The sequence below is a fragment of the Heliconius melpomene genome, chromosome 7 (genome assembly GCF_056956725.1).
Source record: "Heliconius melpomene rosina isolate 202511_hmr_F chromosome 7, ASM5695672v1, whole genome shotgun sequence".
Classification (NCBI taxonomy): Eukaryota; Metazoa; Arthropoda; class Insecta; order Lepidoptera; family Nymphalidae; genus Heliconius; species Heliconius melpomene.
This window is the reverse complement of record NC_140395.1, coordinates 7924183-7948040: the sequence shown is the minus strand read 5'-3', so window position 1 is coordinate 7948040 and position 23858 is coordinate 7924183. Positions and strand designations below refer to the sequence as shown.

Here is a 23858-nt window from a genome sequence, read left to right as displayed (position 1 = left end):
ATTATTGTTATTCAAAGAGTGATTACTATTGAAGAGGATAACTTGTTTTTCAGAGATGGTCGAATGTATCAACGAATCATTAGTAGATATTATATTAATACATTTTAAAATATATATGTTATTTTTGGTATAGGTAAGAGTTTCTGCTTCTAATATAAAATTATAATTTTAGAATAATTTGGAACACAAAAAGTTATTTCATAGTGGTATAAAGAACGCTCTATATTTATTAAATAGTCTTGAACATAGCCTGGAAAAGTCGAACAAGTATGAAGACAGATTATTGGAATGTAAAAAGTCACACAGCCATTCTCATTCCATAAACAGTTTCACAAGTGAAACTTCTGATAACATGAAAACTAAATGCCATACAGGTTTATACATACATAATTATATTAAAATTGTCTTTACTAATTGAGTAATTAATAAATATTTCATGACTACATACACGTGCTTAATTAGAAAGAAATTAGTTTCTTTTTATTTACGTACGTACTTGTAAACTTTCTTTTTATCATGTATTAGATTTATTTTGTTCCAGATGAGTCTAAAAATTCTATCAATCTATCAGAGTCTTGGTCTGCAATGAGCATAGTTTACTTTCAAAATCAGTGAGTTTTAAAAAATCTTTTGGGGCATTAGAAGTTTATGTAAGATGGGTCTAGAATTCTCCCTAAAATAACTTAAAAATCATATACGTAGTTATGCACAACTTCTAAGATAATTCAATATTAACATATACCTAGGTACCTAGGTATATGTTAATATTGAATTATCCTATATGTTAACACTAAAAATATGTACAGATACGAAGATTTAACAAAAAAACATAAAAACCTTCTCGAAGCGTACGAATATAATTTAAATAAGCTAAAAGTGCAAGAAGGAAAGCTAATACGACTTCGAAAACGTATAAAGGAAAAATACGCTGAGTTGGCTGAAATGAATATAGCTGTTATAACTGTAGGTGGAAAATATTTAGCTCTTAGAGAGACGAAAATGACCCAGGTAAGACCTCAAAAACCAATAAACTCTATCTTTATTGGTTATATATAACATCGGCTGGAAATTCGTTATAAACTAATTATATTAAATTCATTTTGACCTTTTACTTTTTTTGTTAATTTTTATAGTTAAATATGGATATACTTTTGTACTGATATATAACTTTAAAGTTTTCTAACGAATAAAAGTTTAATAAAATTAAAATGTTAACTCTATATTCGATTCTGTAATATATTAGTATTTTAAATAACTTCTTTTAAATATTTTGTACAGAAAATGTGGTATGAAAAAAAGATTGAACGACTCAAGATCGCAATTCAGACTATATTGGAAGCTATCGACCAAGCTCGATGCGAATTGGACTAACGCCTATTGTAGCTACACTTACGAGTAAAAAGGAAGCATAATTTTAAAAATATAAAATTAAATATAATTCTAATAATAACATAGCTTAACAATAAATTAAATTACGTAACGAATCTTCTATATATTCTTTTTGCCACTATAAGTGAATTCTTTTAACTTTTATGCATGAGTATTAAAAATTTATTGCATTCACCACTTCTCGTCTGTTTAAAGACATTTGATATATTGTAAAAAACACTAAATCTTCACGCTATATCCCGCAACATTAGGGTAGGCAGAGAGAGATTTAATCGAGTGGGGATAGAACCCACAAACAGTAGCGATTACAGTCGCCCCTGCGCCACGACTAGCCTAAATTATATATTGTAAATATATATTTTTATAGATGAAGGCAGTATTTTGATTGAACTTCTTTTTAAGATGAAGTATTCTATTGTGTAACATTATCTCTTGTTTTAACGTACAACCTCCTTCGTGTATTCTCTACATAACACGACATTGGAAAAGTGAATAGTGAACACTTACTTTACTAAAAAAAAATTACACTGTACTTTGTCTACACGTATCTGAATAATTCACCTTAGTTTATTATTATTTAAGATTACATTTAAAATTCTTTCAAATATTAATAAAAGTCTTTCAAATTACATTATTACTAAGGTACATTCAGTCACACTGGTACGAACTGAATTGAGTTGAATGGATATTATTCATCAATAATAATTTCATATCAATATAAAAATAAAAAATAGAGACAAATAAATTATATTTTATTAAAACTTTATGAAAGCTACTTATAAACATGCACCACTCTTGCCAGTTATTTACCTAGCTCAGAGAGATGAAAAGATTGTGTGTATTATAATTTTTAAAATTATAAATCAACAAACACGATCTTGTTTTGATCTTCTCCATACCTGTAAAATACACATCCATTATTAATTATTAAAAAAATTGCAAGACTTGTAATTTTTATAGATAGGTAGGTACATTAAGAGTTTACCTAAATACATTAAATTTAATAACAATTAATTTTAATTATAAATATTTTTGCAAAACATAAAAAAATTATAATGACCAAACTAAATTATTTCCGCTTAATATTATATAACGGACCCACCTTTTACTGAGAAGTCAAAAGCGAATCATTAAGTAGCCGCTACGTCTAACTAACGTATACTTTATGTAATCTTTTTATCTCCTCGACCATACCATCCAAAATGATAGCCAGTTCACTTGAATTTGATATTATAGCTGAATCGGCCATAGCCCCGAACTTAAGAACTCCGTCGTAGCAGAGAGCTGTTATACCCAAACCTGTAGGAAAAATATGCTAATTATAGCCTTTTCTGGAACGAAAAATAAAGGTAAAGAATCAGAGAGTACCTAAACAACAATTTGTTTGTTATTGCTAAATTAATTGACTATTAAATGAAATCTAATAGCTATTTGCAAGAACACAATTTATAATATACCGCGGTTTAGTCAATTTGATTTGATCGCGACAAAAGTTCAGAATCTTATTTAACACTTAGTCGTACCTATATTACCGTAAATATTATTTTAAGCATGGCAAAATTTTTGACTGCCATATTTTCCTAATTAAAAATAAATACAAATTATAATATTTGTTTAATGACCATTTCTAATGGCTCCAATGCAGCAAATTGTATAAAGAAAAATTTATGGCTTTATATAAAATCATACTGATTGAGAGAAGGCTATCGTGGCCCTATAACAGATAGCCTGACTGCACGATCGTTTATGTCACTGCTATAGAGAAAGCACACCACGTATTACGAAGTATCTCATATAATTCGCGTTTAAATCAGTGTGTGTACACTGATTTAAACTTAAACTCTACTTATTCCTACTCTGCTATAAAATACCGTAAAAACCGTAAAAGACAGAGGAAGAAAGAACAGACAATTTATCTTATACTAATGGATAGGTACTATTATAAAGATAACCATTTGCAAATAAAGAAGATTATTTCACTATACTAAAACAATTTAAAATGTTAACACACTTTTTTAAAACATTTACCTCTTTGCTACGCTCTAAACGTCAAATGGGTTAAAATAATTCAGCTTTGTTTATAAATTTTATAGCGAAAGTAACTATAATCTAATAAAGTAACTATGCAGTAAAATATAACTATGTAAAAATATTGATAAATATTAATGTCTCTAATACATAAACAGAAGGATAAAGAGAATTTAATAAATTAGCCTTTGAGGCTACAAAGTGACACATTGCGGGGTTACGAAACTCAGATCGAGGCTAATTTCATTACAGGGCATTAAGTCAGCCAGACCGTACGCAATTGAGTTACGGCTTGGTAATTTTTAAATGGTATTAACAGACCTGTGTTCCCTTTGTTTGGTACAAAGAATACTAAAGATTTTAGGACTCCGCCACATATGCTCAACAGCTTAGGTCCTGGCATGTTACTCAGCACCATGGTTGCTTGACTGCTGTTGAACATGGGATAAAGCAATTCTTTAGGCAGGATACTGCATATCTTAAGAAAATAGTGATTTGTCTGAAAAAAAATATGCCAATTCGTAGACAAACGTAATTAATCATTAAATTTCTATATCGCTATTGCTTATGCACACATGTGACCCACAATCTACTATCTCTCACTAGATGAAGCGTCCTCATACAATACGCATACTATACTATTATAGGTACTGATAACATTATATTAATTGGAAACATGATTATTTTGTCACCCAAAACCCCCATCCCCACCCAAAACAAGTTTTTAAATATTTTATTGTTTCTTTTTTTGTTATTACATATTTGTATTTGTTTATCGGTTTTCTTACCAAAGGATCAGCGCTTCGTCGCAATTTGTTAAAGCGTCTCTTCACATCGTATATATCTTTTCCTATTGGCAGATCCAAAATGCTTACAGTAAAGTTGTTTTCCAATCTTAATTCATTATTTTTAGTCTGAGGAAATCTAATTGGTAATATAACTGCCACATTATTTGGCGCGGGGTCAACTTTCTGTCAAAGAAATAAATATTAAGCAACAAAAGATTATTATTATAGTAGATCAGTAACTTGTACTCTATTCTGAAATTAAATTTTAAATAATAATAAACCTTACCTTTAAAAAATATTCCCTTAGGCCACAAGATAGCGACGCAGCTAAAATATCAGAAAAATTAAATTCGCCAGTAGTATCCTTTATTTCTTTAATTAAACGTAATAAATTAGGATCAGATTCTGTCCATTTGAATACTTTTTTTCCAGTTAAAGTTGGTCCGTGAAGGGAACTTTTGTCAGGCTGTCTTAATATTCCATCGACTAAGCAGAAGGGCATTTCAGACAATTTCCGAATCATACTAAACAAATAAGCAGGCGTATATTTGCATTCTACAGGATATGTTTCGGGCATACAAAACAAATTAGGGTCAATATCTGTGCCATCGGCTATAGTGTGACATAAAAACTCTGTCAGAGCAACTCCATCGCCTGCTGCATGATGAATTCTAAATATGACGCCAAATTCTAGTGTCCCATTTCTGTTTTTAATCTTTTGATTTGTTATCAATACTTGAAACATTCCCTCGTCATTAAAAGGTAAAGGTTGGTAAGATATTTCGCTCATAATTTCTTCCATGTCAGATAAATTTAGCTCGTTAGTGTTAGCTACGTCGATTATCCGTACATATTGGCTAATATCGACGTAACAGCACTTTCTCCAATAATAAAAGCCATATTCCTCGCTTCTTCTGTAAAATAATTTTTCGCTATCGGCATTTTGTACGATATTCTGTAATTTCTCTTTTATATGTTCAACTAATTCTTCTGATGAGTTACTTCCAACGACTCCGAGAACATTAATTATACTTTTAGTGGCATCATCTTCTAAACTCCAAAACACATCGAAGCTATCGAGAAAACCCGCGAAATGTTTGTCTTTTCTTTTAATAATTATGGAACATAAGGTTTTATAAAAGTATGCTATGATTACAAACGCAAATACCAACGGTAAAGCTAACATTAAAATAACTGCCATAAAAATTCTTTGCAATTCAATTTCGTTTTCTATTTTAATTTTTACTTTCTTCTTAAATGTTTCAAACTGAAATATAAAGGTACAAAATATATTAAATATACATTTATAGTATTTCTGTAATTTTTAAATATATTAATATATATTTTTGAGCATCGTAATTACAGTAGTCAAACTACTGAATCTCTCATTTCCATACAATGTAATAAATTATGTAGTACTATTTTTTCAGCTTCACACCGTGTCCCTCACGTAGCAAAGCAGAGAAAACCTTGTGTTAAGACACTCCGATTCCACTTCTCGCCGAATTCTGGTGGCATTGCATGTTGAGTAGCGGAACTCAACTCCGCGCTATGCCTCGATACCACAGCAAAGAAATGAAAATATTCAATGTTTTATTTCCTTACGTGGGAATCGAACCACCACAAACGATCACGTTTGCCAAGTCAAGTCACACGCTTGTGCCCCAGCGCCACGATTAACCTCAATTATTACTAGAATTATAAAAAAAACCTACCTCAACACTGAAGAGAAAATTGATGAAAAGTGCTAGTAAAACCCCGCTTACGGCACCAAAGCTGGCTGCTTTAGTTACAACCACTCCTTCTATCGCCTTCATATTGTATGATGAATTAACCACGTTAGAAGAGATGTCATTGGTTACAGCCGTACTATTCAACAATGCGTTTAAATCCATTATTATTAGTTATTTTTTATTATTATTTTAACTGTCCAGGTCTCTCTTCCGAGACGATTCAAGTCTAACTGAAGTGAGTTCACTAGGTAAATGTGGTTAGAAAGAAAAATGAAGCCTTAGTACGTTTTAAGACGGTACACGATCTAATTAGTTTTAATGTCGATGCTGATATAACACTTGCATAACTACAATTTCCGAAATATTATTAAAGTAACAAATTTCGTTATTTATTCACCATTTAATTATGAGCTTATCTTCACATTGATCTAATTATAAATGTTGCATTACGTTTATATAATTTTTTTTGTTTATTTATCTTATCCATATCTATACATATAATAAATCTGTATTTGTTTGTTATAAATCTGTATTTTTAACATTTATACATTTAATTTAACATTTAAGGCTGTTTCTTAACGAGCACATTAAATTTGATTCTCAGTCAATTTTGTTTATTAAATGAATAATGTTGTTCAAGCGGGCGAAGCCGCGGGCGAGGCGTTTGGTGCGAGTTGAAATAAAGTTAGCAGTAATAGCAGTTAAAATGCATTTAATTTACCTAAAATCTTAAAGACCAAATAAAACTACAATTTTAAGATAGATATTTATTATTGTTTTTCTTGTGTATGCACATTATTTTAACTGACTTAAAACTAATAAGAAGATTAATAAAAACATGCATACCCGTGAATCATATTAAAATAAAATATTACAAAAATATATTTAAAAATGTCACTTTTAATAATTCTTATGCTTTAATAAATAATTCATTTATAACAATAACACTAACATATTTTTTTTATAAATTATATTTAAAAATTAACATTTCTTATGTAATTATTATTTATTAATATTTTCATTTCTTCGCTCTGGTACAAAGGCATTTAGCTTCATCACTCAACACGCAATGGCTCGAAAATTTGGTGGAATGTGGTGAACGGAGTTTCTTAACTCTAGGTTCCCTCTACTTACCCAGCTATGTGCGGGGTACAGCGTTAAGTTATGTATGCATATTTCTTACGGAAATTTAAATTTAAAAGGTAAAGCTCCGTTGCCATAAAATTATATGGTTAATTATTATAAATCAATTAAAGTTCCACATGCTTTTCAACTTTCTGTCTCTTTATAAAGCAAAGCACATTTATCCATATGAAAGAAGCTGATGCGACGTAGACGACACGCAAATTAGAAGGAATGAAAAAGAAATTTATAGTTTGTCCCGGAACCCAAAATGCTTGGTTTGCTAAAAATGTTTTCCAATATTTGTCTTTTAACTCTTCAAAAATATCTTCTTTACGTTCCAGGATACCGAGCACTGAAAATTATATCTACATATTATTCTCTTTTATTACATCAAAGTAAATTAAATCAGCTTCACGCTGTATCCCGCACACAACAGGGTAGGCAGAGGGTTTCCCACTTTCCGCTGAATTTTGGAGGCATTGCGTGTTGAGTGGCGGAATTCAACACCGTAATTTTGCGTCAACACCAGAGCGAAAAAATGAAAATATATCGAACCATCAACCAGTCGCTTTTACAGTCACACTTTCAAAATACTTACACGTATAAAAAGCTGCTAGTAACACTGGAGTCATAATAATCTGATCAGAAGCAACCTTAGCGGCCACCGACTTAACAGCAGTTCCCACAAACTTCTTGTCAAGAAATTTGTACCTATCGACAGACATATATATTAAATTTTAATATATATATACATATATATATATATATATATATATATATATATATATATATATACACATATATATATATATATATATATATATATATTTAATTTACCATAAGTCTAAATATTACCTATACACAGTTATTGCGAGTTCGAGTGTTGTTGTGGTTTTTAAATGATCACAATAACGTCTAAGATGTTATACAAATAATTATAATATCTTAATATTTTATTTACAATCAAAAAAATAGTTTTTTTTTTATTTTAGCAAACGAGTAATTGTAAATCATTACTTGCAATAAAATTATAATTTTCCGATTGCTTACGTTTATGCAAAACGTAATAATACGTTCATTAATTACTATTTTATATAGGTATTAATTTCTTTCCGCGTCCATTATTTCGTTAGTATTTTAACATAAGATAGATATAAAATGTTATGTTAAATTTGAATGCAAAAATGTGACTTACACTTTCTAAAAAATATACATGTATAATATAGCCTTTATATGTCCTTTCCTTTCTTGTATATTGCGGGTAAACCGAAGAACAAAGGCTACTACAAGATTCCTTCCTAATCTAAGCTTTTGCTAATTTGGATTTTCTGAGTGGAATTCGAACCCATAGTCATTGTGCTAAGTCAGGCAATTGGGTCGCCATGGTGTTTTTAAATCATATAAACAAGCATTTAAATAAGATTATAATAATAATTATTAATACCAGTAGTATAAAGTGGGAGCATACAAGCAACTGCCAACAGCCACGATGCGTCCAGCAGATGCCAAATCGAGATCTGGCTTTTCCGGCTGTAATGTCAAATCAGTCAATATGTATATAAATAAATTATATAATAATAAAGAATTAGAATTACTCCCTATAATATTTTAATATGTAGAAAAATGTTTGATAAAGAATGGAATATTATAACACTCTCTGACCATTCGATTTCAAATGTTATTGGTAAATGTATATAATGTATTAATAGAGTACTTTAATTGTGGACTGTTGTTTTGATACATTTTAGGTACAAAAATAAGCATATTTTATTCCTAAATATTGTTAGCGGAGTGTCTTAACACTAGGCACAGCGTTAAGACACTTCGCTCCCCACTTTCCGTCGAATTCTGGAGGCGTTGCGTGTTGAGAGGCGGAATTCAACGCCGCACTTTGCCTCGATTCCAGATCGATTTTATTGTTTTTAAAAAGAATAAATTATTTTATTTCTTATTCCTATCGTTACAAAATAAATTTATAATATTTCAAGAAAGATATAATAATTTGTAATCAGTCACTACATATTTGAAAGCATTTGACCCAATTTATCAGTGAACGTTCAGATTGACTTAGATATTTCCTTTAGATATTAATAGAACATTAAATATATCGTAGAGAACTATCCTGAAATACATGTGACAGTTTCAAGGGTAGCGTGGCCGAGCGGTCTAAGGCGCTGGTTTAAGGCACCAGTCTCTTCGGAGGCGTGGGTTCGAATCCCACCGCTGCCAAATTGTTTTTTGTAAATAGTTTTCTTTGTTTAATATACATTTTAGTGTTATGAACGAATGATTATTTCAAAAACGCTCCTTGTTGAGGTAATAAGTTATAACATTTTTATTTTTTAGTTTTAAATTATCTTGTTACTGACTTCCCTTTATCAGTGATATCAAGCACTATAATATGATAAACTATAAGTTATATTTGTTTTACAAATATACAAAAATATTCAACCTTTAGAGATTATCTATGATAAAGGCATACGTAACTTTAATTCGCTACACATGGTCACTCTACTGACTCTACTTAGGAAAATATGAAAATTTTACAAGGAACTATTATTGTTGCACCAACTGGAGTAAGTACGTTTATTGATACATGAAAGACTAAAATTTACATTTCCAATTAATGCTTTTATAGATACATGTATACAGGCCAGTCGAAGCGCACATTGGGGTACATTGGGGTTGTGGGTTCGATTCCCACCCATCACTAAATATATATAGCTTCCCACACGTAATGTCAATTGCATTTTGCTAAAGAAGTTCTATCAGATACAAATATAAAGAGAAGGTTTTCACAACTCATGCAATAAATAAATTAATTTTACTAATTACGCCGAACGTGCCCCACAGAATGTGACTGTAAAGACGACTGGTCATAGGTTCGATCCCCACTTGATGAAAAGAAATATTTATTTAAATTTCTATTTTCGTTTCTTCGCTCTGGTGTCGAGACCAAGCGCGGCTTTGAGTACCGCCATGCCCCTAGAATTCAGTGGAAGCTAGGGAACAGAGTGTCTTGACACTAGATTCCCTCTGTCTATCCTGCTGTGTTCGGGATACATCATGAAGCTGATTTAAAAAACATTTTTATAACTTTACTAGTCACTTTACCATATTCATTCTATTGAAGGTCTGTTGTGACAGTTCCGCTGCAGTGTAGAATGTCGCATATACCAGCGTGTTCGTCACTACCGGTCTCCGTTTTAGTGAATGTCTCCACCAGGTAACCATTCGGGATGCCATCACGTTTTTTATTTCTTTTCTCACAAAAAAACAAAATAGATAATTATTATTTTTTTGTTGTGGCAAAATACGATGCTCACAATTAAAAAAATATATTAATAATAGTGATTATTTATTAATTCTTATTTTATAAGTAATAATTGCATCACAAGCTCAATGCCAGGAGGAAGAAGAATTGCATCACAAGCTAATAACTAAGGATATTACCAATTCTTATAGCAAAAGTTACGTTACAAGCTATTCAAGTAATAATTGACCCCTCCTTCCTGTGGAGTGTAGAGTGTAGTAGACCTTTGTGGTGACGTTTTGTAATTTATTGGAGTTAAATATTATGAATTGAACGAAATTTTATAGTTGGAACTTTGGAACGAATCATTGTGTAATTTCACTATACTAGTTTATATTTTATAGTCATATTATGTTAATAAAATAGACTCCAACTATATTTAAAAAGCGCTTCTATTATAATACTTGCAAGCAAAATATAGAAATATTTTTACTCTATAAAAATTACTACATATTTTTTATAAAAAAAAAATACTTTCACCTTTACTAGTGTTTAATTAATAAATGTGGCATTACTTGAATTATCAAATGAAATATTTTATATGGGAAAATAGAAAGGAATAGATAAATCTTTCTATTACATGCTGTTATTGATATTAATCGCGACGTACGGAACATTACTACAAGTGCTTCCGCTACGTCTCTTGTTATTTAAGTTTAAAAGTAACAATAATTTTCAATAAAATAAATATATTATGATCTATGAATGACTTAATAAGATTTATTTTAATAATTTCTTCTTACCTACAAAATTTCACTTGCACTCAAAATAATTAAACCATATACGTTTAAGATCTCAAAGCACTTATATATTAAAACATATATTTTTTTGTAATAAAATAATATCCTTATCAATAGGCACGTCTCACATCGTCCGAGCACCGAGTTTCAACTATACCTCAGTCAGCGACAATTGCCTTCAATAGAATAATTTAAAAACATCACAGTCACGATCTACATGTTACAATTATTTATTGAATTTCAATATTTTTTTAAAATTAAAATAAAAAAAACTATAAAAACCTTTTTTTTGTGTAAAAAAAATCAATGAAAATTTGCTTTTCAGATATGCAAATCAGCAAATGTAATTAATAATTTATAGATTATTTATTAAAAATGTTTCTATAACCTATACAATTTTTAAAGTATATAAATAATAATGTCTAATTGACTTTTTGTGCAATTAAAATTTAATTATTTGCTTGTATAATAATCGCACTATTATATGTGTAATGATTTTTTAATTAGGCAAACTATTAATATTAGGTACTTAATGTAAAATACGTTATTATACCTTATAATCTATGGTCATTATATAAGAACTAAAAAAACGTTACTTAATATTGCTGATAAAACGAGACAATATCGATATTCTTACTGTTATCATATCTGATGGAGAAGATCATCATATATCACAAGCAATTGTTTCCGGTAGTATCTATATGCTTTTGAGTAAAACAATTTAAAATTAAATACCTTTTTTAATACGTACATAATATATTTTCTTTGTATTATAACGGATTAACGCGTGATTTACTTGTGTATACTAGTACTTATTTAATTATGTGTAATATACTATGTTTAAATTTTTAAAGTTTCAATTTAATTAAATAATTATTATCGCGACAAGCTTTTATGATCATATAAATTGTGTATAATAAGGTTATGAGCTGATAGTCAAAATTTCGCATTTTTTCGCATAAAAGCTTTTTCTATAAAAAATAATTTTTGCTTTTAATTTATTTAATGTAATCTAGATCGAGGTCAAGGATCTTGAAGATTTAATGGAATCCTTTTGTAATGTTTACACGATTCTGTTATAAACATTCATTTCTAGCTTAGCGACCATGAAATAAAAACATTTTACTATGCCACTACGATTCAAATGTAGATGTGAGTAATTATCATATAAAAGACATTTTAAAAATATATTTATGCAAATATTGTAAGTCTCAAGAGTTTTTTGGTTAAGCGCACTAATATCAGAAGCCGCTGTTAAGAGGTAATTAAATTATAAATCTCTATATATTATAATTCAAGTATTGTAATTTTTAAAACTACGTAGTCAGTGTACGCGTTATTATACATACAAAAGTTACGAGACAAAAATGTGCGAATTTCATTACAGTTATCTATTTTCTATTAAAAAAATAACGGACCACATATTTTGTAACAAATTTTGTAATATTTGAATATTTCCATATCTTTCTATATACATTTTGTAAAATTAAAAAAAACTAAAATATACCACGAAACTTCCAACGCCATTGGATTCATAAGATCGAACAACAATAGAGATACTGACGTCAGATACTGTTTTACATAGCCTTTAGATATTATATTTACACGATGTTAAACAAGTACTCTTAAACTTTTCTAATACATATATATAAACAGCTATTCCTTTGTACACTTTCATAGAAAACTTATCGTAAGATTTTTAAAAAAGCCTTCAAGTGTTCCGGCTTTTAGTGGTCTCATGACTTATAAGTTAAGCGTTTTGAGTGTGTCATACACTAATATATAAAACGACAGTAATGCAAAAGTAGTAACAATCTGTCCACAGAGTTATTTAGTTGGCCATAAAGTTTAAATTTTGAGGCAGCGTGCGGGGCGCGAGGCGCCGTGGACGCTCGTGCCAGGTAACAGGAGGTACGGCGCTTCACACTGAGCGCAAACCACTTTGCGTAGACAAAATACTTGTGAACGTTACTTATATTGTTAATTTTTAATTTTATAAAAATATAATTTAATATTGTTAAAAAATAGTGAGTTCGATTTCTTAAATTTAAAATTTCCGAAATATTGTTTCAAAAACGTTATGTAACGGTTTTAGCTAGGAACTTAGGTAAGTAATTAAGTTTATTGAACAAAAGAAATCAAAATTTTGTATGTATTATATGTATTTATTAAATATATTTTTATTTTTGTCTATATGAAGTTGAATAAACAGCAGTGCGTGTTCTTGAAGCTTAGCGGTCGTCCTCCCTCCCACATCACATGTATCTCTCTTCCACGCCATCACGCCGTCTCTGTCTTCCCGCCTTCAGTCGACGCTCTACCAGCGTGGAAAATATACGTATTATGGTGTTATAAGTGTAAATAAAACATATTTGTGTACAAATCGTGATTGAAACATTCATTATAAGTGTTTATTTAAAATATTATTTCATACTAAAAGTGTTTCTAGTGGAATATTGTGTGTGTTGAAGTGAGAAGTTACTGTAGTACAATCCCCGCCTCGGAGGCTCTATCGGCTTTCGTCTTCATACTCGTTGGACGGCAATTAGCCAAGGTATGCGACTATTTTTCATAAAACTATAATATAATTCGAAATATTGCCTTGAATTTTAATAAGATTATCTATTTTATACATTTCGTTTTTTGTTATGACAAAAACAAAACCTCATTTTGAACAGTTATAAGTTTTCATAGCGTATGTTAAATAACATGTAAAATATATTTAATGTTAAGTATTCTAATCAAATGTATAGCGAAAATGTATGCTAACGTTTGTTGGATAAAAGATATAATTTTCCCATGCTTAGTGGCGGATGCAACCACATTATCTCCTAAGACACGAAACACAGGTTATCCACGTAAATTGGTCCTTTGCAACCGGACACGGTAAATAGAAAGCTAGCATTAGTTAGCTTACGCAAATGGTCATATATTTTTATGCTAACTACAAAAATAAATTGTATATGCAGTTTGTTTTATATTGTTATTATAACTAATAAGAAAGTATGTCAAAAAGGAAATTGCAATAGAGTGTCGATTGTCCTTTAATTCTATTCACATCTAAAAGAAACACGGTCATCAATAGCATTGTGGATAATAAAAGAAGCCAATAGCAGGAAAAGTGATAACTTTAGTAGATTATTATTCAAGTTATAAAACGTATTAAATGCATAACTATATAATAGATATTATTTTAATAAATAAACTTAGCAAACAAGCAAAGCTAAAACAGGTTTTCTGTGAAGTCGCAATTCTATTGAATACGAGATCCTTAGCACATATGATGAAGCTTCTTCACAAATTGATATAGTCATAAGTTTTTGCTTAAATATATTATATACGTATTCGAGTGTCACATTAAAATATAGACCAAGCATAAAAAGGTAACTGGCAGGTACGAGCAGTTAACAGGTGCCTGCACTGACAAGTGTTTGGGGTGGCGTCGCTTGTTTGCTGACTCTACCTGCGAGGGTCACCCCGTGAATGTAATCTCGTTTGAATATTTAATTTGTTTCAACGCGTTATGCCGCAAGAATAATATTAACTAACGCTAGAACTCTATATAAGGCTGTGGAGGATGCAACATTGCTTATTTATTCAAATTTGATTCGAAATCTTTTGAATGTTATTTCAAAACTAGCCAGATTTTGTAGATTTATGAAATTTGTATATTTAATATTTATTAAAAACACATATTTAATTGATATAAAACAGATTTAGTCAAGATATATAAACATAGAAAGACTCCAACCACCCGCCGCGAGACGCCAGCATGACAATTGCACTTAAAAGTTAAGCAATATTCTTAGTTAAGTGCCAAATGACCGTATAAAAGTTCACAAATTCGAGAGGTAGCGTCTCAAATTTGTTTACAGCGATATTACAGTGGACGTGATCTTTCAATGAGTCATGCTTTCGAAATGTAGTGATGTCACACCGGTGTGTTCCAATCGAAACAAAAGATCCTGTATTATAATTGCATAATTTATTTTTGCTGTCCAATTTCGTATTAATAAACTGGTTCGACTCTAGACATTTCACTTGCAACGACTTGACAAACAGCCTATAAGAAACAATTACTTACAATGTTTTAAGAAATTCTTAATTACATTTTGAGTAATAAAGAAATCTTTTAAAGACCAAGTAAATACTTACACATTATACTCGTTTATTTTATATTATTTATTCTTATTCATTTATTATTCGTTTATTTTATATTTTAGATTTTAATCAATATATTGTTAAAATTTAAAACGTCTCGTACCTACAACAGATTACTTAGACTACGCAAACGGCACAGATAACTTTTAAAACAAAATACTTTACGATTACTTATTGTTTTTAAAATATTTTTGTTTGAAATAGACATGGGAGCTTTACTAGCATTGTATTGAGTGAGTCATAAGTACTGAATAAGTAGTTAATTTTATTATTACCGTAAAACCAGAGCCCACTATACAAAGGCTGTCATCCGAGAAGAGTAATTCGTGTGACGTGCATGACTTGCCGGCTTAAAAAATATACGTGTGTGTTACAATCGGTTTCAATGACGTTTATCCACTGGTCGTGCAAAGATAATAATATTTATGTTTTAGATGAATAAATAATGCAGTTTTTACAAAAAAAGCAGATATTATTTTTTAATAAATTTATTTGAAAATTAATATATCAAAATATTCCAGCTTTGCGTATAATATGCATGTGTTTTAAATTAAACAAAAAAAAAGAATATTTTCGTATATTGTCTTTTTTATTACATATATTTTATAAATATCACTTTTGGATAGTTAATTATTAAAAATAACGTAATAATACAACCATTATTGTTTTAATTTACTTATTTAAAATAAAATATTATTTTGTTTCTATTAAACCCGATATTTTGAAGGAATATGAAGGTATTATCTTAATTCTTAATATATGTATTAATAGTAATTGCGTTTTAATTTAATTGTCACGAAATTAGTTACACATATTAATAACTCGTGCGTCACACTAGTGTAAATATGTATGTATCTAATTCTAATTACAGTTATTTATAAGTTCTCGGCTTCTAGGAATATCAAAAATGATTTTACAAATCTATGTAGAGCCCTTCCTCACTTTCGTTTATCTATACAAATCAAAATATTAAAGTTAACATTTATTATACTTGCTGCATTTTTAAAAAGTTAAAATACTAAATTTGTGTTTCTTTTTTTTAAATATTAATTTAAGCATGTAATGTATACAAGTCGGCAAATCATTCTTTAACAACACGTGTTTAAAAATAAGAGCATCTATCTCAATTCATTAGCTAGCGTATTTACAAACTGTGGAACTATTTTGTAAACATTACGCTCATTCGCACCTACGGGGAATACTTTCGTTTATTTTTAATAGTGACATTTAATGTTAATTTCTGTATGTATGTATGTATATTATAAGCAACATAGTTAAATAATTAATAATTAATCAATCTGAACAGTTAAAAAATAACAAGATGCACTGTAAAATATTTAAAAAATAATTTTAAAATGTTACAAATATAAAGTAAATATTTAAAATTTCTTAGCTTTGTGTGGCTTTAGGTTATACAAAATAGTAAATTAATCTTAAACATCGTATATAAATTGTTCTTTTTTTATTAAGGGCCATTTTAAGATGTATGTATGTCAATGCTACGTTCAAGCTGTGACCAAATATGTAAGTGTTTTCGATGTAACGTATGGGATCAATAAGTAATTAAAGTATCAATTTTATATGCGTGAAGGCCCAGAGGCATTGGATAGGCCTTGGGCCTTTCAATTTTTAGCAATAAAACAGTACCCATTCTATACTGTATATTTTTTAACCATCTTGTACAAATGCGAGGTGCATAATCTTATTTAGAACCTATAATTAAATAATAGACAGGCGTTATCATTTTTTTCATATCTTTATTGCCATAACCTTCATTGTTATTATGCTAAATACGTACCTACATTACACTGTATAGTGCATTCATTGGCGTTCCCCAGGGAAAGTTGAGGATAACCCTTAATTCCCACGTCTACAGGAAGCCGCACAAAAAATGATAGAGTTCCTCGCACATTCCTACACACAACTCAAGACAAAGAATATGTAGATTAGTTAACTTGTAGAAATGATATAGGTATATATGACTTTTTAGTATTTATTCTTTTACTTAATTAATTAGGTACCTTCCATCCTATTGATTCTACCTGTACTTTTCATAGAGAAAGCTACTATAAGATTTTAACGATAAATAAGAAAGCATTATCTTAGATATATGTTAGTTATATTTAAAACACAATATTTAAGAGTCGTTTTTCCTGCTTATTTTATTATTGTTCTATAAATAATACCTATATGAATATCTGATTACGTCAAGAATTTACTTAAAGAAAAAATATAATTTATTTATTGTCTTATATTTAACATTGATAACTGTTATTATATAAACACAACGCCTCCAGAATTCAGCAGAAAGTGGGGAACGGAGTGTCTTAACACTAGGTTCCCTCTGCCTACCCTGCTGTGTGAGGGATACAGTATATATGAGTATATACAGTACAGTATATATCAGTATACGTGAAGCTGATTTATTTTATTTATATATATATGTGTAAATTTATGCCACGTCGATTATTTTGTTCATCCATAGACTGCACTCGAAACAGGAAAGTGACACGGTACGTTGCACACTTGTTTGGGTGCAGAAACCATGGTCACTTTTATTGACATAATATAAATAAAATACATATATAGCTTGCTTAATGGTTTTATAATGTATCATATTGAGTGTATATATCACTTTTTAATTTAAGAATCACTTGAAAGCGAAGTTTCATTTAAAATATAGTGATATAAAAATATGATTTTTATGATTATTTCAGCAAGTTAAACTAAAACTCATTTCGTTTATATTTTTAATAGGTTTTAAAATAAAATAGTTGGTAAATTTTAAATAGTATTTAATGGCTGTATTAATGTAACATCCTCTTAGCCTATTTCTCAACACGGAACACTCAACACAAAAAATATACATGCATTAAACATATACTAAAATAATAATAAAAAATCTCTTTGAAGCACTAATAACAACATAATATTATGCTACATACGTAATCTGTACCATTTTATCTAATTATCGTGATGTAATACCACATAGTGCAGCTTCTTCTACACAAAGACAATTTGTAGGCTAATAGCTAATACATTTATGTAAAGTTTTATATGTCGTGAAGAAAACTGATTAAGGCGCGTATTTATAAAACGCTCTCAAGTCTGAGATCGATCTTGAGATGTTGTTTTCATTCATAAATTATAACATTATAATAAACATGAGCTTTACTAACTTGTTTTTTCCAAAAGAAAAAAAAAATGTTGTGAAAAGTAACAAGTAACGAACTTTAATAATGTATATTTTATTTCACCATGTTTTCTTATCAGCATTTGATCATGGCTACCATAGAGTTTTATTACGTTATGGCAACTCAATTTAATTATACTACGAATCTGACGAACATTCATTTTACTGTAAGCAGTTTTATTGCATTCGTTGAAATTTAAGCAAAAATTATAGTATTGTATAATGTATTGCAACATAACCTTAATACTCATGTTACTTTTTACTATAGAATATAATTACATTCTAAAGACACGAAGAGTACTTTTTTTCACATTAATTAAAAAAATTAAATCAAAACCAGCTTCTCGCTGTATCCCGCACACAGCAGGGTAGGCAGAGGGAAAGTGTTAAGACACTCCGTTCTCCACTTTCTGCCGAATTCTGGAGGCATTGAGTGTTGAGTGGCAGAACTCAACGCCGCGCTTTGCCTCCACACCAGAGCGAAGAAATGGAAATTTAAACTTAAATAAATATTTCACTTCCTCGAGTGGGGATCGAACCCACACCCTTGTGCCGCACGCCACGACGGCCTCATATTAATTGATTTTTAAAAAAAATGATTAGGTGACTATTTTAGCTCAAGCTATGCAAATGTAAAACAAAATAATTTAAATATGGATACAGATATGTGTTTTAAAGTTATGAATGACAAAATATTTATATGTTACGCGATATTAGCGTGACTCTTACCATTAGTGTGAAAAAATGGCGTACGTCGTACCCAATTTGACTTCTACTTTATATTTTTTTCTTAATCTAACAATTACACAAATATTAAACTACAAGTTTAAATATATATATATATATATTAGTATTAGTTAACCGTACTTTTGAAAAGATTTTCTGAAAACTTAGAAAATAGTAACAGTTAATCTCTATCACTTATGTGTTTTCTTTTTCACAACTGTTACTATTGTTTAAGTAGCAAAAAGGAAACTGTATTAACAGTTCCAATCTTCACAATGGCAGCTTTCCCAGTGACATCTGAGGAAACTTACTCGTTATTTACATCCATATTTTCTTTCTTTGATTATTATCCACAGCTTGAAAGGCTTATAGGAATTTAAGATTGACATATAAGTTAATTCTTTTTTTATTCCCATCTAAATATTTAAATAGGTCAAGAGTTCTTTGCATTTTTAATAAAAAAAATATTCTATTTTCAAAGAAATTCTATAGATAATAATATATTCAGTCAACACAAAGAAAAGCATAGACTTAGGTAATTACATATTCAATGAAAGCAACACAGCTCCTAGCTAGCTAGCAACCTAGCTCCTTCGTCGAGGAAAGTTGTTAAGTATTTCTATTTAATAGGACATGTATTTATTATGAATGTAAAACATTAAAAATGTTCGAGAATATAAATAGAGCATAGCGGAAACTTTCTCCATAATTTCTTATCAGCAATGGTTTATGGTTGCCATCGACACGGTTTTATTACGTTATGCGGACTTGCTTTAACTGTGCCACGAATATTTTAGTATTTTTTTTAATTTAATTTTTGGAGTTTATTCGGATATTAGTACGTATATTATTTCTCTAAAATAATCTTAATAATATGGTAAAATAAATCTTATTTAAAAGGTTCCTATTGTAATGTAACTGTAAATCGTAAGTTTCGACTTCGAGATAATACGAGTATGTAACGTTGTAACTCCTGTATATTCTCTAAGAATGCAGAACATTATGATAAAACGTGTTTGTTGCCTTACTTGATAACCACTTATCTTGAATAAGTGGAGAAGATTGTAAATGACTTCGTTTTTTAACTCACTTTGCGTTTAATGACTTATTACACTTGATTTCAGTATAATTGAAGGAGGATAACTTTAACGTTATTTCTTATAAAAATATCAGCACTTCGAAAGATTTGAAAATCCTATTCTCTTAAATATCACCTCTTGGCAATCGATCAAGGATCTCGAGCGGTTTCCCAGGCTCATGTTAAAATCTTGCTACGTTCAAAAATTTTATACGTTTACGTTTAAATAGGGTTTTTTCATCGTGCCATCCTTCATAGTCTTTTTACATCAAAATTAATATAACTCCAAACGAATATTAAATTCAAGAAGCTAGCAAACAGCTAAGTAAGCTGTGTTTTAAAAGTGTTGATGCATATAGATATCAGTTAAGCGTTCTCACTGTACGCGGTTGTCACCGAAGGCCATTGTCACTGAGTAATTAGTCATCAAACAATAGAAACGCCGTTGTCTAAATAATAGCGCTAGTTTAGTGGAAACTAAATATTAATAATCACGACAAATTGGCATTACGTTGAGCGGCGTAACTCAACGCCACGCTTCACCTCGACACCAGAGCGAAGAAATGAAAATATTAAATATTTAATTTGCTCGAGTGAGAATTGAATCCACAACCTGTTTGTTTACAGTCACACACGACTAGCCTCCGCGCCACCGAACTGTGGAATAGCCTACCCGCGGCAGTGTTTCCAGGTCGGTACGATATGGGTACCTTCAAAAAGCACGTCTATCTCCACCTCAAAGGCCGGCAACGCACCTGTAGCTCCTCTGGTGCTGCACGGGGTCGTGGGCGGCGGTGATCATCATCAGATGACCCGAACGCTCGTTTGCCTTGTCCTTTTTCCATAAAAAAAAAAACCCTCAAGTTGTATGTTTAATGTTAAACAAAATAGGGCGTTTTCACATATGGGACACAATGAATATTGAATTTCACTGATAACTATATTATAATCAAATATTAATTACTTTAAAATGCTTATACATCAATGATATTGTTATTCGATTGTAATGACATTTTAAATAGTGTTTTATTAAAAAGTGATTTGAGTAAAATTGACTCTATCAAAATAAAATAAATGTGTAGTTAACCTATCACTATGCTTCACCGATTTCTAATGTTTATTAACAATTAATAGAAAATTAGAAAGGCAACAATAAAATAATAATAAAAATATTATCAGCATAAATACTTAGCCGAGGCCAGTCGTGGCGCAGAGACTTATTCCGCCACTCAACACGTAATGCCTCCAGAATTCAACAGAAAATGGGCAACGGAGTGTTTTAACACCTGGTTAACCTGCCTGATAGTTTGAGTATATTGGCTATTGTGCCGTTGTCGCCATAGTTGATATAGCACCGTTATTACAGAGTAACTACTCGATACCGGGTACAGTTAACGACCACGGTCATGCTGATTTCTTACTACAATCGATTTACGCAACTACCAATAGTTAAATTGGAAATCTTAGGAAATTTGTGTCATTTATTTTATCTCATTGCATGTAGAGTTGCGGACGTGCTCTTAGTGGAAATTGTAAGCGATATCAATGACGTTGTCGTCGTAGGTGTTAACTTGTTATTTGTAGGTTTTCCTTAGAGAATGAGAATTTTCTACATATACTACTGCAAATTATTGAAGGAAAATTTAATATCAAAACTAAAAATTTAAAAAATATGGTGCTATGAAAACAAATTAGTATCTACTAACAAATAAAGATGGTGGATCTATGAAATTGACATTATTAGAATGTCCTTGAAATATTTCTACGGACTTTTATAATAAATAATGGAATAATAATTATCTTGAAAATAGACAGTAACTGAGGAGAGAACAATGAAAGGCTTAATTTATTCAGATGTTCGCACGTCGGTAACGTAATCTGAATGTATACATTCATATCGGAATATTATGTACACTCTGGATTTTTCTTTTTAAACATATATTTAATGATTTCTCAACCTTTATTAAAGAATGATTTTAATAAAGGTTGAATTTGTGCAAAAATATACATGTACCCATAGGTATAGGTATACCGTATACCCAAACACAAAAATTAAGGAAAATTATGTTCCACGATTGTTAAAATTTATTAAGCCATTTAACGTTAATTAATTAATCTCTTCGATATAGGCGTGAGACTGTAACCCGACGGTTGTGGTTTCGATTCCCACTCGAGGGAATGAATTATTATTGCTTAATATTTGATTTTTTTCAGTCTGGTACCAAGGTAATTCCACCGAATTCTCGGCGTTGCAATTCGATGGAAAGTAAGAAACGGAGTGTCTTGACACTAGATTCCCTCTGCCTACCCTGCTATGCGTGAAGCTGAATTAATGAATTAATTATTATTTCTTCGATATACTGCGGAAGCCAGACTCTATTTTCGTAATCATTAGCGATGAAAACCTCTCGTTAGTCCTATTGCATAGCGTCGCACAAATAGGGCGTGAACACTCTATTTCGGTACAAATTGCTCACTTGTCACTCGCTAATGACACTGAAAAGTTCGGTATGCATTTGTTACCTTAAAAGGTAGTCTATTTTTATATACATTAGCCTCTTTGATTCTCTACTTTACGATATTTGTATTAAAAATCTTTTCTATTAATGAAAAACAGTTAACAGTTAGTAAATAACATTTTAATAGAAAGAGCAAATTTTAATTTTACTAAGCAATCTAATTACTAATCATCAAACGAACTCTAAGAGACAAGTGACACCGTAATAATTAAAAAAACTTAACAACAAAATGTAAATTAATTTAGTTTTTTTCAAGTCGTTGTACTAAGCTATTACTGGTATTATATATTTAGACTACATCTGGTGTACCTGTTACAGATATAGTAAAACTAGATCCAAGATTATTTATAGTTTTATAAGTTGACAGGATATGACACGAATATATAAAAACTGTTTTTATTTTATACCATACGTGCATTGCAATTTGTAGTGAATGTTTATCTGAAAGAAACTACTTACGTCTAAAATGGAGCATTAATAATTTAGCGTTAATCGATAACTTGGTCCAAATCAATGAAGTTCATTTTGTTGTAGACTTTTGATAATGTACTGGTTTTTTGGATGTTTATTATTCTCTGCCACAATTAAGGGGTAAATGGAAATATTTGTTTGATTGACTTTTAAAACTCTTACACATTAAGTACACTCTACAATTTAATCCCTACAACATATTTACAATTTATAATGGAAATTGTAAGTAGTTTTAATAAGTTTAATATTTTTTTATTCTTTTCATTTAATTTAATTGTAAGAATGCTCGCTAAGTTTTCCGATACAATGCAATGTCGATTCTTATAAATAAAAATGTTATTTTTGTCAATTCTATATTTAATATATAGGACCTACATGAGATTTATAGTTACTATATTTATATTGTACTTAAACAAGAAGATCACCATATAAGTAACTTGTATCTGTAATACTTATGTAGGTACTTTTGTTTCCAATGGAAGCGATAAGAGGAAGGATATACATAAAGTGAATTGTAAAATAGTATTTTTAATTTAAAATAACCTTGTCGGCTTAATATGTTTTTTATCTTGTATCGGAAGAAGAAAAGAATAT

At 29.9% G+C, this 23858-nt stretch overlaps 4 protein-coding genes and 1 non-coding gene across 7 annotated transcripts in view; 3 read left to right on the top strand and 2 right to left on the bottom strand.

The window, feature by feature from the left end:
* The first annotated feature begins 55 nt into the window (after positions 1–55).
* Positions 56–1517, top strand: LOC146537593 (uncharacterized). Its single transcript, XM_085188214.1, has 5 exons — positions 56–82; positions 173–416; positions 542–611; positions 807–1008; positions 1279–1517. Exons 1-5 carry the CDS (start codon positions 56–58, stop codon positions 1369–1371), a joined length of 636 nt encoding a protein of 211 aa, XP_085044340.1. The 3' UTR covers positions 1372–1517.
* Positions 1518–2120: 603 nt separating this feature from the next.
* Positions 2121–6213, bottom strand: LOC146537592 (uncharacterized). Its single transcript, XM_085188759.1, has 6 exons — positions 5921–6213; positions 4492–5472; positions 4206–4388; positions 3739–3916; positions 2492–2688; positions 2121–2288 (listed from the first exon to the last, which is right to left on the bottom strand). The coding sequence occupies exons 1-5, from the start codon at positions 6098–6100 to the stop codon at positions 2537–2539; spliced, it is 1674 nt and encodes a 557-aa protein (XP_085044885.1). The 5' UTR covers positions 6101–6213; the 3' UTR covers positions 2121–2288; positions 2492–2536.
* Positions 6214–6690: 477 nt separating this feature from the next.
* Positions 6691–11270, bottom strand: LOC146537590 (mpv17-like protein). 2 transcript variants are annotated; one of them, XM_085188757.1, is made up of 5 exons: positions 11120–11270; positions 10178–10323; positions 8508–8593; positions 7662–7774; positions 6691–7415 (listed from the first exon to the last, which is right to left on the bottom strand). In XM_085188757.1, exons 2-5 carry the CDS (start codon positions 10307–10309, stop codon positions 7189–7191), a joined length of 558 nt encoding a protein of 185 aa, XP_085044883.1. In that variant the 5' UTR covers positions 10310–10323; positions 11120–11270; the 3' UTR covers positions 6691–7188. The 2 variants fall into 2 exon arrangements, with proteins under 2 accessions (XP_085044883.1, XP_085044884.1); XM_085188758.1 differs by having other exon boundaries at positions 10178–10328; positions 11120–11269.
* On the top strand, positions 9211–9292 carry TRNAL-AAG (transfer RNA leucine (anticodon AAG)). Its single transcript has one exon. It is a non-coding gene; the product is annotated as a tRNA-Leu (tRNA).
* A 2146-nt stretch (positions 11271–13416) lies between the features above and the next one.
* Positions 13417–23858, top strand: part of nuf (rab11 family-interacting protein nuf) — a 57489-nt gene continuing 47047 nt past the window's right edge. For both annotated transcript variants that reach the window (XM_085188097.1, XM_085188095.1), the window contains exon 1: positions 13417–13670. The gene's annotated coding sequence lies outside the window, so the exon portion shown is untranslated. The remainder of the gene's footprint in view (positions 13671–23858) is intronic.

Coding starts and splice junctions, on each gene's coding strand:
- LOC146537593 (XM_085188214.1), top strand. CDS start 56: ATGGTCGAATGTATCAACGAATCATTA. Junction 417..541: donor TAAAATTGTCTTTACTAATT/GAGTAATTAATA, acceptor ATTTTGTTCCAG/ATGAGTCTAAAAATTCTATC. Junction 612..806: donor ATAGTTTACTTTCAAAATCA/GTGAGTTTTAAA, acceptor AAATATGTACAG/ATACGAAGATTTAACAAAAA.
- LOC146537592 (XM_085188759.1), bottom strand. CDS start 6,100: ATGGATTTAAACGCATTGTTGAATAGTACGGCTGTAACCAATGACATC. Junction 3,917..4,205: donor GACGAAGCGCTGATCCTTTG/GTAAGAAAACCG, acceptor ATTTTTTTTCAG/ACAAATCACTATTTTCTTAA. Junction 2,689..3,738: donor ACCAAACAAAGGGAACACAG/GTCTGTTAATAC, acceptor TTTTTCCTACAG/GTTTGGGTATAACAGCTCTC.
- LOC146537590 (XM_085188757.1), bottom strand. CDS start 10,309: ATGGCATCCCGAATGGTTACCTGGTGGAGACATTCACTAAAACGGAGA. Junction 8,594..10,177: donor CCTTCAATAGAATGAATATG/GTAAAGTGACTA, acceptor TTGACATTACAG/CCGGAAAAGCCAGATCTCGA. Junction 7,775..8,507: donor GCTCCCACTTTATACTACTG/GTATTAATAATT, acceptor GTCTGTCGATAG/GTACAAATTTCTTGACAAGA.